The sequence below is a fragment of the Rhineura floridana genome, chromosome 3 (assembly GCF_030035675.1).
Source record: "Rhineura floridana isolate rRhiFlo1 chromosome 3, rRhiFlo1.hap2, whole genome shotgun sequence".
Lineage (NCBI taxonomy): Eukaryota > Metazoa > Chordata > Lepidosauria > Squamata > Rhineuridae > Rhineura > Rhineura floridana.
In genome coordinates, this window is record NC_084482.1 from 13,354,032 (window position 1) to 13,368,084 (window position 14,053).

At 46.4% G+C, this 14,053-nt stretch overlaps 1 protein-coding gene across 6 annotated transcripts in view; it reads right to left on the bottom strand.

The window, feature by feature from the left end:
* Positions 1-1,960: 1,960 nt before the first annotated feature.
* Positions 1,961-14,053, bottom strand: part of COL5A3 (collagen type V alpha 3 chain) — a 144,005-nt gene continuing 131,912 nt past the window's right edge. For all 6 annotated transcript variants that reach the window (XM_061614515.1, XM_061614512.1, XM_061614514.1 and 3 more), the window contains 9 exons: positions 13,751-13,858; positions 13,576-13,629; positions 12,010-12,045; positions 11,244-11,297; positions 10,864-11,122; positions 9,879-9,991; positions 7,625-7,693; positions 7,159-7,395; positions 1,961-3,481 (listed from right to left, as the gene is read on the bottom strand). In XM_061614515.1, coding sequence (XP_061470499.1) covers positions 3,335-3,481; positions 7,159-7,395; positions 7,625-7,693; positions 9,879-9,991; positions 10,864-11,122; positions 11,244-11,297; positions 12,010-12,045; positions 13,576-13,629; positions 13,751-13,858 — 1,077 coding nt within the window. In that variant the 3' untranslated portion in view covers positions 1,961-3,334. The remainder of the gene's footprint in view (positions 3,482-7,158; positions 7,396-7,624; positions 7,694-9,878; positions 9,992-10,863; positions 11,123-11,243; positions 11,298-12,009; positions 12,046-13,575; positions 13,630-13,750; positions 13,859-14,053) is intronic.

Here is a 14,053-nt window from a genome sequence, read left to right on the forward strand (position 1 = left end):
GTAACAGAATGCCTCTTCCCATATAACCATTTCTGCCCTGCAATGTATTATAGAGGAATACACAATGGTTAACACTTTGAAAAAGGTGCTTAGGCTCAATACTGCCTGAAAGGCCTGCTGTGTAAACCCAGGTGTGTGAGTATGACATGTACTAGTTACTCTTGAGCGTTCAGGCATTTGCCTGAATATGTAAATGCTCAACATGCAACTGAGGCAGGAGGAACACACAAAAACCTCACTCCCAATGACCTTAACACACATTGTTCCCCCAACACACAATCCCTAACTACCCGTGTTGAGCAGGGAAGATGTGTAAGGGGCGTCCACTCGTATTTGCTTACATGTGAGTAGAACAGCTTGCACAGTCAGAGATCCTGATTGATCAGGGACCCAAATCACATGGAGATTTCTACTTGCATTCAATCAAACACAAGTAGAAGCCCCCTACAGACCTTTCCTGTTCAATACAGGGATGGTTGGGGATGCACAGGGACACACCCCTGCATCCCATCCATAGATACAGAGTTTGTGTGTTAATGAACACAACTATCTCTGCCTCTGATTAGACACAGTGCTCTCTCCTCTCTCGCTTTAAAAAAAAAAAATTATACTTTGTAAGGTCAAGCCCGAGTGTTAAAAAGAAAAATGAGTGCTGCTGAATCCTGATTGTAATTAAGCCCCAAGAATTGCCAAGAACGAATAAAATGAACAAGCTCAGGAAAGTTTAGGAAGAGACAGATAAGAAAAATTAGAATGTAGGGATCCATCTACTGAGATACTCATGGCACAGTAAACTGCTAAAAGTCATATCCATTTCTAGAAGCTTGGCCATTTGTCCTGCATCGCATCTTTTGTAAGATGGGAGAGAACCCTTCCGCTTTTTAGTTTGTGGCTCTTCACAGCCACTATTCCCCATATGCCGCTTCTCCCCCCACCCTTTTACTTGAGAGTTTGACTGCATGACCCCAGCCAATCAGGGATCATGCAGTGAATATGATATTGATATCACAATGCTATTTAGCCAATCAGATCTGCCTAAGTGCTGACATCGCTGAGGGCACATAAAGCCCTCCAATTTACTTACCACTGAATGGAAGAATGGGAGGCAGAATGCATCTCTACTGCTACCAGCGCTCCCTATTGTGTAACATTCTTCTACTGGCAGTTTCAGCTTCTGTCCAAGTTGTGGGCAGTTACTCATGATGGCAGAATGAGGGGTGCATGTTTGGGGATGAAAGCTATGGATGGGAGTTTTTGCATTGCACAAAATGGTCCAAAAAATTACTGAAAGAGGAGCTGACACATTGCGTGTAAATATGCACTAAATAAGTCTTGTTCCACTTCACTTCAGCGCTTGTGCTCATTTACCATATTTCTGGTGCCTGCTAAAACCATTTTTGATTAGGCAAGCCTATCCAGACACATAGATGTGGATGTGTTTTAATCTCTTTTTAGCTTACTGTTAATTTTAATTACCTTTAAAATGTTTTAATAACTTGTTTTTGAACTGTTTTACTGACAATTTTTTTAGTAAACCGCTTAGAAGTTTTATTACATTCAAGCGGTATATAAATTTTTTAAAATAAATAAATAAATAAATACCAAGGAGGCTATTACCACCACGGATTTAAACTTGTCACACCGATACAGGTGGTGCTTGTGTGGCAAGTATAGCCTTCCTCTGAACTCTGGGAGGGAAAGGCACAACTTAGAAAATAGTCCCTCCTCTAGAGACAGGAAAAGGTTACTGACTAGTTATCAGATAAAACCTAGCAAAAGAAGAGGCCTTTACTACCAATGAGGTCACTTGTGATTTTGTCATTCCAGAACGTTAACAGGCAAGAAAACCATCCCATCAGCCTTCCCACCTTGTATTGATCTCAGTTTTTGGATCTAAGGAATTCTGCCTTGGCTGGTCTCTCAAGTACAGTCAGCTAGCACAAAAAGAGTGAGGCAGTCACACGTTCTGAGGTTTAATACAAACTGTTAGATGATTCGGTAACACACACGCACACACACACGCGCTCATAGATACACACGCATACCCGGTTGGCGCCACAGCCTGAGATAAAAGAAAAAAAGCATACAAATAAAAGTCATTTAGCACCGCAGTTTGAAGAGAGGTCAGTGCCAAGAGCTGAGTGTGGGACAGTACAGAACACATACTTCCAGACCTTTGTGCTGTATCCACTCTCAGGGGCTTTGGTCAACAGGAAGCCCGTTAAGACATTCAGGTTCTTGGGTAGTTGGGAACCAACCTGCACCATATCATCTTCCTTCCACAGAGGGGCAGGAATGTCTGAATCACTAGCCACATCTTATAGACATCTGCCAAAGGGGAGGGGAGGAGCCAGAGAACAGAACCCAGAATCCTCCACTCTGCCCAGCACGGATGGAATGATTGACAAGGGTGATGAGGGATTGGAGAGCACTGCTCCTACTTCCTCTTCCCAGCAAGAAGATGACAGCAGGTTCACAGCTGGGATTCTTGTGGAGGAGTAAAAGAAAGGGGGCAGGCTCAGCCACTCCCAGCTCCCCTGATGTTGTTTATGTTCTGGTTCCAGACAGTACTCCTGGAGCACAATACAGAGAAGAGCAAATAGTGGTCAAAAGGGGATCCAGACTCCAAGCATAGCTGGTTCTGCTGGGGCCAAATTATCTGCTTTAAGTTAGCTACCATTGTCATGCCAAAGCACATATCTTTCATTTGAACTGAATTCAAAAGGACCAACTTAGAAGCTCTGGATCCCCTACGCTCACTCCTTAAGTCTTGGCAACATTTGAATCAGAATCCTGGTCTTCTGTGATGGGCTGTTGGCTTGGACATCCTCCATTTTCCCCATACAATTCCCACTGTGTCCATGTCCATTTGTGTAAGGCTATACAGATAGATTGATCCTAAAGTCCCAGTTCCCAAGATGTTTTGGGCAAGATCTTGATGTCCCTGTGCTCTTTGGGGGGGGGGGAGGTCAGCAGTGTGGGATGTGGTCTCCATTTCCCTCATCCCTGCAGGTGTCCAGTGCCGGGCAGTTAGTCCAGTGCTTCACTAAGGCGGCGTAGTAGCACCATTTGTCGGGGCTGCAGAAAGGGAGGGCCCTGGCTCAGTCTGGACCCTGGTCTGCTCCCCAAGAGTCACGGCCCCGAGAGGACCTTGGCCGCATAAATAGGAGGCTGTCATCTGGTTAAATACAACGGCAGGTCTTTGCAGAGCCGGCTCCTCTCCCACAACCTGCTTCTCCTGGGTTCAGGGAGAGGGGGCTTTTAGCACACGCTCTCTCTTTCCCCACGGGCGGTTCCGCAGTCTAGAGGGAGCTGTCCATCCTTCTTGAAGGGCTCAGCCGCTGAAGCAGACAGGCCCAAGCTCAAAGCCAAACTTCTGGCTGGTGTCCCCGAAATCCTGAACAGCCACATCGGCCAGCGGTAGCTGCTCCACGCGTGGCGTCAGAACCTGCAGAACTGTCCGCTCCTGGCCCTTGCGTACCTGGGGGGTAGAGAGGAACACATCAGAAGCAAAACCGTGAAGGACCCCAGCAGGGTGAGCAGGCAGGGTAGAAGTACTGGGACAGGAGTGTGGAAGCCGAATGGCAATGCTGGAGGAGCACGCTGGTTAGCAGAGTGGACACTGTGTGGGTGCTCGCTGTTGTGAAGTTGATTACAGACTGGCTTTACTGGAGGCATTGGGAAAGGCAAAATAATTCTATTAGAGGCCAGAGGTGGTCGAGGAACCATAAAATCACTGAGCAAGGCAAAAGGTGGGCCCAAACACACAACGGCCGTGAACCGACAGAGGCAAGGCTGGCCTACTCAGAGAGGCAAGGAACAGGACTGCTTAGCTCTGGAGATAACCTCACTGAGAGGCACGAGTTATGAGATGGTTCAGGGAGAGACGAGTGGAAGGAATGGGTAGAAGCTCTTGCTCTGGAGTGCTCTGAAGACAGCTCTGGAAGGGATTAGAAAGGCGTCATGCCCAGCTCCTTGCACCATCAGGATTTTGCCGTCAATGCCCCCCCAAACACCAAATGGGACAAATGACTAACTACAGGTGACAGATTAAACATATTGCAGAGGGATTGCAGCAAAAGTGGTCTTTTGCTCTTACTCCTGTTTTGATATCATGGCTTTGACGAGAGAAAGCTCCAGGACTGGAATCAGGGAAAGCTACCAGGCTCCTCTATTGTTTCTATAAGTCTAAGATTGGTATCATAGAGGGCTGGAAAGAGAGAGTTCAGCAGGAGATGATGGGGGTGGGGGAAATGGTCAAGTGATGAGCTTTAGACCAAGAACGTGGTAAGAGGCATCCTCTCCCCCAGCATCATTCTATATAACAGTAAAGTGATATGTGTGTGTATGCTGATTAACATAGATAGCAAATGGCATCAGCTACAAAGAAAAGGGAGGTATCTGCATGCCTAGCGGAATTCTGAGATTAGCAGAAGCATGCTCATATCTTTTGAAACTACAAAAGAGGGCATAACCCTCCCCACAAACAAACCATTTGTGCACAGATAAAGGAGAGGGGGAGATGGAAAGAGCTTGAGACAGACTGGTCAGCTAAGCCACTTGCACACAGCACAGGCCACATTCTAGCTCTCTTTTCAGGCAGCCGGTGTTTTTTAACACTTGCAGTAGTCTCTGCACCTGAGAAGAGCAAGCTTTAAGAGTACCAACTGGGCCAGCTGACATCTGCTGTGTGATCCATGCATTCAGAGGCTTCTAGCCATCCATTTTCAGACAGGGAGGCTCTCTCACTCTTGGCAGCCTGCCTGTCTGAGAAGAGTAAGCTCTGAAGAAGCAGATCTGGTCATCTGACAGCCAGCACAATCCACATCTTCCAAGGAAGCAAGCTGAGAAATTACTACTGGGGAAGAATCCGGAGGGCAGAAACACTCACACACCCACACGGGCATATACATGCACACAAGCAACATTTTATGTCAGGGCCTCACTTGTCACTCCCTCAAGTAGCAACTGCCTGAAGGTGGTAGGAGCCAAAAGGGATGTAGCCAAAATGGGGTAACCCCACTCTCCCACTCACTACCAACAAAACAGGTCAATGAGAACTGAGCATGCCCAGTAGACACAGAATGTTGACTGTCAGCTGGAAAAGGAAAACTGGGGGAGGGGGAAATGGGGTGATTTTCTAGAGGAGGGTGTAGCTGGCTGGCTTGAACTTTAAAGAGGAATACTTCTATTAGGAGATTAGAATACATGCTAACATTTTGTGGCAGCTTTCACTACTATAACAATGTCCCAGGTGGCTGTGTTTGTACACAAATCTGTTTGTTCACCTTACTCCTCTGGAACTTCCTCATAACATGAACAGGAGAAATAACATAGCTGAGGGATAGGAAGGTGATAAATGCATAGGGGGAATATACAAGCCTTTGCCTGGGAGGCAGACACACACCCAGTACCCCACCTACCCTATGAACAGCATTAGCAAACACGCTTTCAGTGCAGAGTGAAGGACAATTGTGTGACATCACCAGCCAGTAGACCAATCATCTCCCTTTCCTCTGCAGGTCCAAGAATTCCAAGCAACAACTGCCAGCTGGCCTAGGCTTCAGAATACAAAGCAGCCCAAACAGTTAAATCTCCAGCTGTCAGGAAGCTTTAAAAAGCCCAGGAGACCTGCCAGATGAAAAGGTGACCAATCTAGAGGAAGCAGCGGTCAAGAGAAAAGAATGGTGGGCCTTTGATTTCATTTTATCCCAGGTCAGATAAAGGAGCCCAGAGAGAACTTAGACTAGTTATGGAGGTGGTGGTTTAACCCTGTACATGGGCTGTACTACTTCAGACTGCAGGAGGGAGACGGTCACAAACTTTCCTCCTCCTTCCTTCCATTTCTCTAGCTATCTTTTAGTGTTTCTCCAGAAGGCAACCCTCTGACAATTGTTTTGAGTCCTGCAAGGCTGGTCCTGGCATCAGGCAGAGTGCAACAGCAGCCACAGACAGTTATCTGTGGGTATCATGAAAGGACAGCAAATGGTCGCTTATTAGGGTTGCCAGGTCCATGGCCTGAGACTGATCCTGTATCTTTAGGAGAAGAGAAAGTCAGCCAAGTGCCAGTGTTCTGGCAACTCTGTAATGGGAAAAACCACAAGGTGAAATTCTCCCTTCCCCCTGCCCAACTTTTAAAGATACAGAAGACCTTTTGGTTGCCAGGCCCAGCCTCCAAGAGGCCTTCTGTATCTTTAAAAGTTGGGCAGGGCGGAGGGAGAATTCCACCTCGTGGTTTTTCCCATTACAGGGTTGCAAGAACATCTGCACTTGGCTGACTTTCTCTTCCCCTAAAGATACAGGATCAGTCTCAGGCCATGGACCTGGCAACCCTATTGTTTATTGTAATAGTCACTAACGGTAAATTATTTAATTTTTTAAAATTGTTGTAGATTTACTGCCAGAGAAAGGTGCTGGTGAGATTTTCTACCTCAGGCCAATTTGCCTAGTCTTGGGTACTATGCAATGGGACTTGGGAGGGTGGTCATTTGCTGCTTGCCTCTAGCAGTAAAGTGTCTTTGCTTGGCCCTGGAATCTCCTTTTGTCAGGACCTTGACAGAATCTTTGGTTGCTCATTGTGTGTGAGAGAGAAAGAGACTGACCGTAGGTCTATTTATATGAATCCCAGGGCATTTCAGCCACCACACTATATTAATTACCATTGGCCATTCATGGACCACTTTGTTTCTCTAGAGAACTGTGAACATTACCCACATTAGCCTAAAGCTAGTTAATGAGATGCTCTTCTAGACCAGGGATGGGAAACCTGTGGTTCTCCAGATCATGTTGGGTTCCAACTCTCATCTGCCCCAGCCAGCATGATCTGTCTGTCTGTCTATCAAAATACATTTTTAAATATACATACTTAAATATGAATTTTCATGCAGATTTTTTGAAATTAAAAATAGCAGATTAGTGGGGAAATGGGACAGATTTGATGGGTAAAACATGCAAAAGTGAGACAGACTGGGAATAGAGTGATTTGCCCATCCTTAACAGTGACACATCATTTGCAAGTCAGGGAGTTTATGTCAAAATGTGCACGGGGGGGGGGAGAAAGACTTCAGGAGGCACTGAGACAGTCTCAAGAGATATAAAAGAGAAGGCAAAGCTGGGATAAAGATGTGGAAGCAATGGAGCAAAAGGCCAATATCTCACCTGGCAGCCATCATATAAGGCACGTACAGGTGCTTCTGTGCTGTTGTGCATCAGCTCCACACCGTTGAAGGCAAGAAAACGCAAAGCCCGGGTGTGGCTGCTGGTGTCGGCCTCATACCAGGCAGCCATGTTTTGGCAGAGGAGGGTGAAGTTCTGGTGGGCAATGGCACTGAGCAGGCGCAGAAATGTGAGCTGGGTAACCTGCACGGGATTGCCATCTGCATCCACATAGGAGAACTGGGAATGGAAAGCAGGAGATATATGGGTAGCCTGAGTAGGTTGAATGGCTGAGTAGGCTGACCGTGCACTCTTCAATTCCTGTTCTGATCCTGCACCCCTTCTCAAACACACCCAGCAGGTGTCCACTTGGGTCACAACTCAATGGGAGATGAGGAGAAGCACTGCATGCCCTTCCCAGACTGCTTGTGGAGAGTAAGCGAGGTGACAAAATGGGAAAGCCCCCTACCTTCTTGCCCCTCTTGAATGTGCTGAACCAGCTTCCTGGTTGCTCCTTGCTCCAGGCGGCGAGTCGCACCTAGAGGCATAGATTGCATACTGGTTTCTCATATTATGATCCTGATTTCAGGCTTCTGAGCCAAAGAACCTGTTTTTAGCACCAGAGTAGTTCACATACTACCACAATTACCACCACTGGAGAAAGGCTAGTGATGCATTTGCAGTGGTACATCAACTTGACTTCTCTCTCAGAACACTGAAGCTCATTCTTTCAACACTGAATGAAGCTGAATGTTGGAAGATTCAGGACAGACAAAAGAAAGTACTTCATACAGCCCATGGTTAAATTATGGAATTCACTCCCACAAGCGGCAGTGATGGTCATCAGCCTGGATGGCTTTAAAAGAGGATTAGACAAATTCATAGAGAATAACACTACCAACGGCTACTAGATGTGATGGCTATGCCCTGCCTCCACAGTCAGAGTCAGGAGAACCGCAGAAGGGGAGAGCGCTCATGTGCTTAGGTCCTGCTTGCATCCCTTAGGCATCTGGTTGGCTGCTGTGGGAACAGGATGCTGGACTAGATAGCCCATAGGCCTGATCTTGCCTGCTAATTAGTACCTCCTTGAATTTCAATGGGCTGGGCTGTTGTCCATAATATATATTTTAAGAGCTATATCAACACAAATAATTTCCCTTTTCCTGAGGACTGGGAAGTTTAGGGAAACCTTTACAAGCTCAGATTCCTTTAGAGGAGACAGAAACTTGGAGCTCAGCACTCTTTTTATAAAACCACTTACGTTCTTTTGTACAGGTTTGCTGTCAGCCACCCATGGATCTAATCACTATATGTGTTATCCTTCCCCAGTGACAGTTATTATTGTTATCATCATCATCATCATCATCTGTTAGTCATCTTATACAAAAAAATCTCAAAGCATCTCAACAAGATAAAATGAAAACTGATAAAACAGTTAAAAAACAGAACATTTAAAAACATTGTACAATGCAAAATTCTTAATGCTCATCCAACTTCAACCGTACCCCACTAAAAGATGAGCAGCACAGTAGAGGCTAGCTTAACTACCAAAGGCCCAGGTAAATAGAAATGTGTTGAGCTTCATGTGTAAAAATGGGCAAGGATGGTGTCAGGTGTGTCTCCCTGGGGAGAGCGTTTCAGAAACGGGGAAGGGGGGCTGTGGGTCTAAAGCCGTTGCATGTTATTACTGCTTAACCCCAGCATCTGGGGAGATGTTTTGTCCTCTCTCAACTGTATTCTAGATAGCAATCCATCTAACTTTCTGTTCTAGAGCAAAATGGAAGCAATGGGGAACTAGAACAGAACCCCCTGGGTATAGCCTTACACCTTAATCTACATAGCCCAGTCCAGGTCTTCACTTGGTCATTCTGGAGTATGACAAAGCCTTCAGAGTGGTCTCATATCTATAATAGCACAAGGCCTGTAAAGTTTGATGGGCGGCAAAGAGATGGAAAATTCTATTCATTCCCCAATGAATTCTTCACTTACTTTTGCCACTCTTACAAACCACCCTCCTTTCTTACACTGGACAACTATTGCTGCAGGAAGAGCAAGGGGCAGGAGAAGGCCAGGTTGCTCTTAATACCTGTTCTGGTTTCCCCAAAATGAATACAGAATACAGCCTTTGGGATCACAGAAGGAGGATCTACCATCTTTGTTCCTAAGCCACAAACTGTGTTCCTAGGTGGAATGCTGAGTGCAGAGAAGAATTAGAAACATCTTGCTCCTTTCCTGCAACCCCGGACCTGGCTTTGGTGGAAGGGCAGAGACATTTCTCCCCCCACCTGAAGGCATCAGAAGTGATGGGCTGCTGTTTCATTCTCACTATGCTTACTTAACAGAAATGAATGAAAACAATTTACATGTTTACAAATAAGTAAGGGCATGTCTGTAGGGAATTCACTGGGATGGGGATTATATTCACTGTTCCCTGGCACAAGGTCCACAGCTATTAAGGACAAAGCTTACTACTTGCTTTGTACACATCAGTGGCTCATGGGGGCTGTAGTATAAAAACAGGCCAGACAAATCTGAAGTCAGCCTACCCGTGTGCTAGAATGTGACAGACTATATGCAAGATTATTACCAATCCCTTCTATAGACTTTTTAATTATTTATATTCATCTGGTCCTTATCCTATTTGTTCACACCACCCTACACCCACAGCCTCTATTCCCCCCCCACACACACACACAGTCATCCCTACAACTACAACTACTTACAGCCTCAACTTTCTTGTCGGGGAATAAGCAGGTTTCCCCACCAGCTGTGAAGTTGCAGAAAACTCTGAAGGCATCTCGGCTGCAGCCTTGGTTAGGGTCAATCCAATATTCACCTGAGGAAGGACAGACAGGTGAGTGTCAGTGCAGAAGAGGCTAGGGGATCTTTAGGGGGCATTTATGGTCACTCCACAACTAGATGAAACCAGATGCCTAAACAAACTGTGGCTCCATGGTAGTAGGGTAGTGTTTCAATCCCAGAGTGTGTTGAAAGAAACCATGACAGTTAAAAGTGTCGCACTCCTCCAAACCTGTTTTAGAGTGGGGAATTGCACCCACTTGTAGATATATACCTTGAAACCAGACCAAACTTTTCCAGCGTGGATAAGTTCCCGGGCCCAAGGCACCTTATATAATTGGCTATCCACCAATTTCTTGAATCTCTCCAGGGTAGGAGACATCACAGTTGTTTCAGCACAAGGCAGAAGTTTTCCAAATGTTTCTTCATAAATCCAAGGGGCTTAAGCTAGCCTTCTCTCTGATATGCTAGTTCTGTAGGTGCAGGAATTTTTTTCCTCTTCCGCCTCTCCATAAAGGAAGCCACAGACCAGAACTTACAAGATCTGAACAGGGTGGTTCACGACAGGTTGCTGATTCATAGGGTCACCATAAGTCGTAGTCGACTTAAAGGCACATAACAACAAACTCCCATGAGGAAGTTTTCAACTAGGTAGTTTCACACACACACACAAATAGCCTTACATAGCATCATTAATGTGCACATCACTTTGCAGATTAACAAGGAGGCAGTCCCTACCCCAATGAACTTGCCATCTAAGTGGAGAGGCAAGAGTGAAAGGCAAGGAAAACCTATTCTCACTTCCTGCCAAGTTAGATCTACAATACTCACAAGGCCCACTCCCTGCTCCCTTTAGCCTGATCATGTCCCTTCCCATTCTTCTCCTCTGTGTTTCTCCCTCAGGCTCACCATCTGTGAGGTGGGGATGGCAAAACTGGAGCTCCTTGCAGACCCGGGCTGGACTCTCCAGGGTGCCCAATGGACATCGCATTTGCTCCACTTCATCACGCAGGGAGCTCAGGGCTGCCAGAACCTCTGCCAGCCCATCCGCATCAGGATCAGCATCCAGTTCCCTGGGTGCATCTCTCTGCTCCCCTAGCTCCCAGTCGCGGCGGTTCTTGCGGCCACTTTCCATAGGCAGGGGGTCCCGCAGCTCAGCAGGGCGACCCTAGGTGTGGCAGAGAGCAAGAAATGGAGAAAGAATGACATATGGGACAACACACAGAGGAGGAAGCAGGTAGGGACAATCCAATGATACCCCTTTCTCATGCTTCTCTGCCATCACTCACTGGTTGCCCTGGGGGTCCCGCAGGTCCTGGATCACCTTTTGGTCCTATAGGTCCCTGCAGAAAAACAGATCAGGCCGTGAGCACAAATGCAGAACCTGTTTCTCTTTAAAAGCATAGTCAATGCCTAATGAAAATCATAGGCCTAGTCATGGGGAAGAGTGTTGAGGCCCTGTTTTTGAACACTGAAAATCCTGACTGGCTTCCCCGCTCTGGGTTTCACATCTTCATTCTTGTCAGGTGATAGAGACCTGCGTCTGGGCTGTATTATGTCATATTGCAAATGAGAGCTCCTGTGACTGAATGTTTTTGCAAACAACATTCTTCCATACAGAAAATTAGACTAGAGCCCTTCTCCCCAATATCTGGTTTTCTTGATGAAGGGCCTTGATTTGCTTGAAATCATGGGATTTCACTCCACCTGAGTGAGAAGTGGAAACTGGCTCTTAGAAGCTGAGGAGGGGAGCTAAGCAGGATTGCAATTAGTAAGGATTTAAGTGTCTCCCCTCCTCCTCCCCACTGCCTCCAATGCTCCACTTTTAGGTCTGTGCATGACGAGTTAAAGCAGAATAAATTATACACCGGCCAACATATGCAACTTTGGGTACATTTGTTGCAATTATATAGGCTGCAGAAATCACCTCTTTCTGATCCAGAATTTGAGTTCCTTTGGCACAGAAATTTAAACTACTGCAACCACATGCAGACCTGGCCCAAGACTCCACCTTCCACTGGACCTGCAACACCTATTGGGACTGGTGCTACTTACCAGTGAGCCCTTGTTGCCTTTTTGTCCCAAAGGTCCCTGAGGAAATACAAAAGGGGCTGATGAGTGAAAGGGAGCTTGCAGGGCATCTGTGGGGGGGAAAAGGCTGGTGAGATGGCCTAAGAAGAAAGAAAGGGTGTACATACAAGGGGGATAAGGAGATCTGGTAACGGGATGCAGAGAAAGCATGTATGGCTATGGTGGTAGTGTTGATGGCAGGAGCAGAAATATTGTAGAGGAAAAGCTTTGGTAGATATTGTGTAACGTATTTGGATATCTGTATTATAATGTACATTGCAATGTATTTGATACGGGAAGTTTTCTGTCTGGTCTGGTGAAAGTTAATTTAACTGTCGTTTGGGGCCTTAGCTGACAGCTGAGTTAGAATTCTCAGTATGCAAAAGAAAGAGAGAAAGTATGCATATTTCGATTGGTGGGTACAAATTTCAAATTTGCAGCTAGACAGTGTGATTGGCTGGAGCTGGACTAGAGGGGTCAGAAGAAGCAGGCCAGCTGCTGGCCAGCTGAGGGTAGTTAGTTGGTTGAGGAGAATTGAAAGTGTTGGTGCTCGGTGTTTGTGGAGTCACCTAGCAGAAGGCAGTGAAGGCAGATGGAGTGGCTTGGGCTGGCCGAAGACTTGCTGGGGATACCACAATCGCTTGGCTGAAGAGGCAAGGGGAGAACCTGACTGCAGCGCTGGGGGGAAAAGTGAGAAGCTGCTTGGGATGTTGGTCTCTGGTGACAAGGAGGAGGGCCAGAGGGAAGACTTCCAGGTTAGTACTGCAAGATAGGTCAGTCAAGAGGTGGAAAAAAGAGGCTTCAACTAGAGTCCTCGGTTACAGTGCTGGTGAGGCTTAACTGGGGTGGAGGGGGGGAAAGGGGCAATTTGGCTAAAGAGTTTTTATAGGGCTGCTTCTTTAGTTTAACAATAATAGTTGAATGTAAGCTGTTGATATTTAAAGTGATAGTAACAAATCAAAGGTAACGTATTTTAAAATAACCAGATAAGCTTTTGTGTTTAATAATATTGTAATAAATAAATGTAAATACCTTTGTTAAATATGGTATCTGTGTTGGACTGGCTTTATACAGTACAACACTTGTACCCCACAGTTACCAGATTACTGGTAAGTCACAGATTCAGAAGGAATAAGTGAGACTGAATGGTGGCAGCAGCAGAGAACCATTGGAGTAGGAGTTGGCTTTTGTTATTACAGAGTGAGGAAATAACCCCTTCCCTCCACAGATGGCCTGAGAAGAAAGGGGGATAAGGAGATACAGAGGAAGGATGTGTGGTAGTGATGACGGCAACAGCAGAAATCCAGCAAAAGCAAATATATCTACATGAGTGGAGTGGGACAATGGAACACAGGAGAGGCACCTGGACACCCATAAAATGAAGACTGAAGACATGGATTGCACAGGGAAAGAGGATCTGGGTACCAACAGGGCCGCACCTTTGGGCATCACTCTAGTGAGGATTTCTTGTGAAAAAACCTATACAAAGTTCTGAATTGTCATCTCTTGGAAACTGCCTAGAATCTAGCATGACATAGAGGAAGTACTTACTGAGAGGCCAGGAGATCCACGTGGGCCTGGGGGGCCAAGGGGTCCAACAATTCCCTAATGAGGAGGAGAAAGAACATCAGCATTGAGTACCAACAGGGTCCTTCCCAGCCAGAGTCTCTTTTCACATCCTTGCTCCCAACCCCCCTCCATCTGAACTGAGCTCCCATCTACTCACGGGGTCGCCCTTAGGGCCTGGTGTTCCCTGGTTCCCTGGCAGCCCCTGGTCACCTTTCTCACCCATCTCACCTGGGGGGCCAATCAACCCAATGAGTCCTGCATGACCCTAGAAGGAAAGGGGAGAGCTTTAGGAAGAAAGGGAGAGGGAAGGAGAGAAAGAGAGATTTCAAGGAATTCTACAATCAGGCTCAGCTTGGGGGGGCAGATGCTAGAAAATAAATGTACATATGCTTATATACCTATCCATCGTTGGCCCCAAATCAGAAAACTGAACATCCTTTTCACCACATTGTAACAGAAA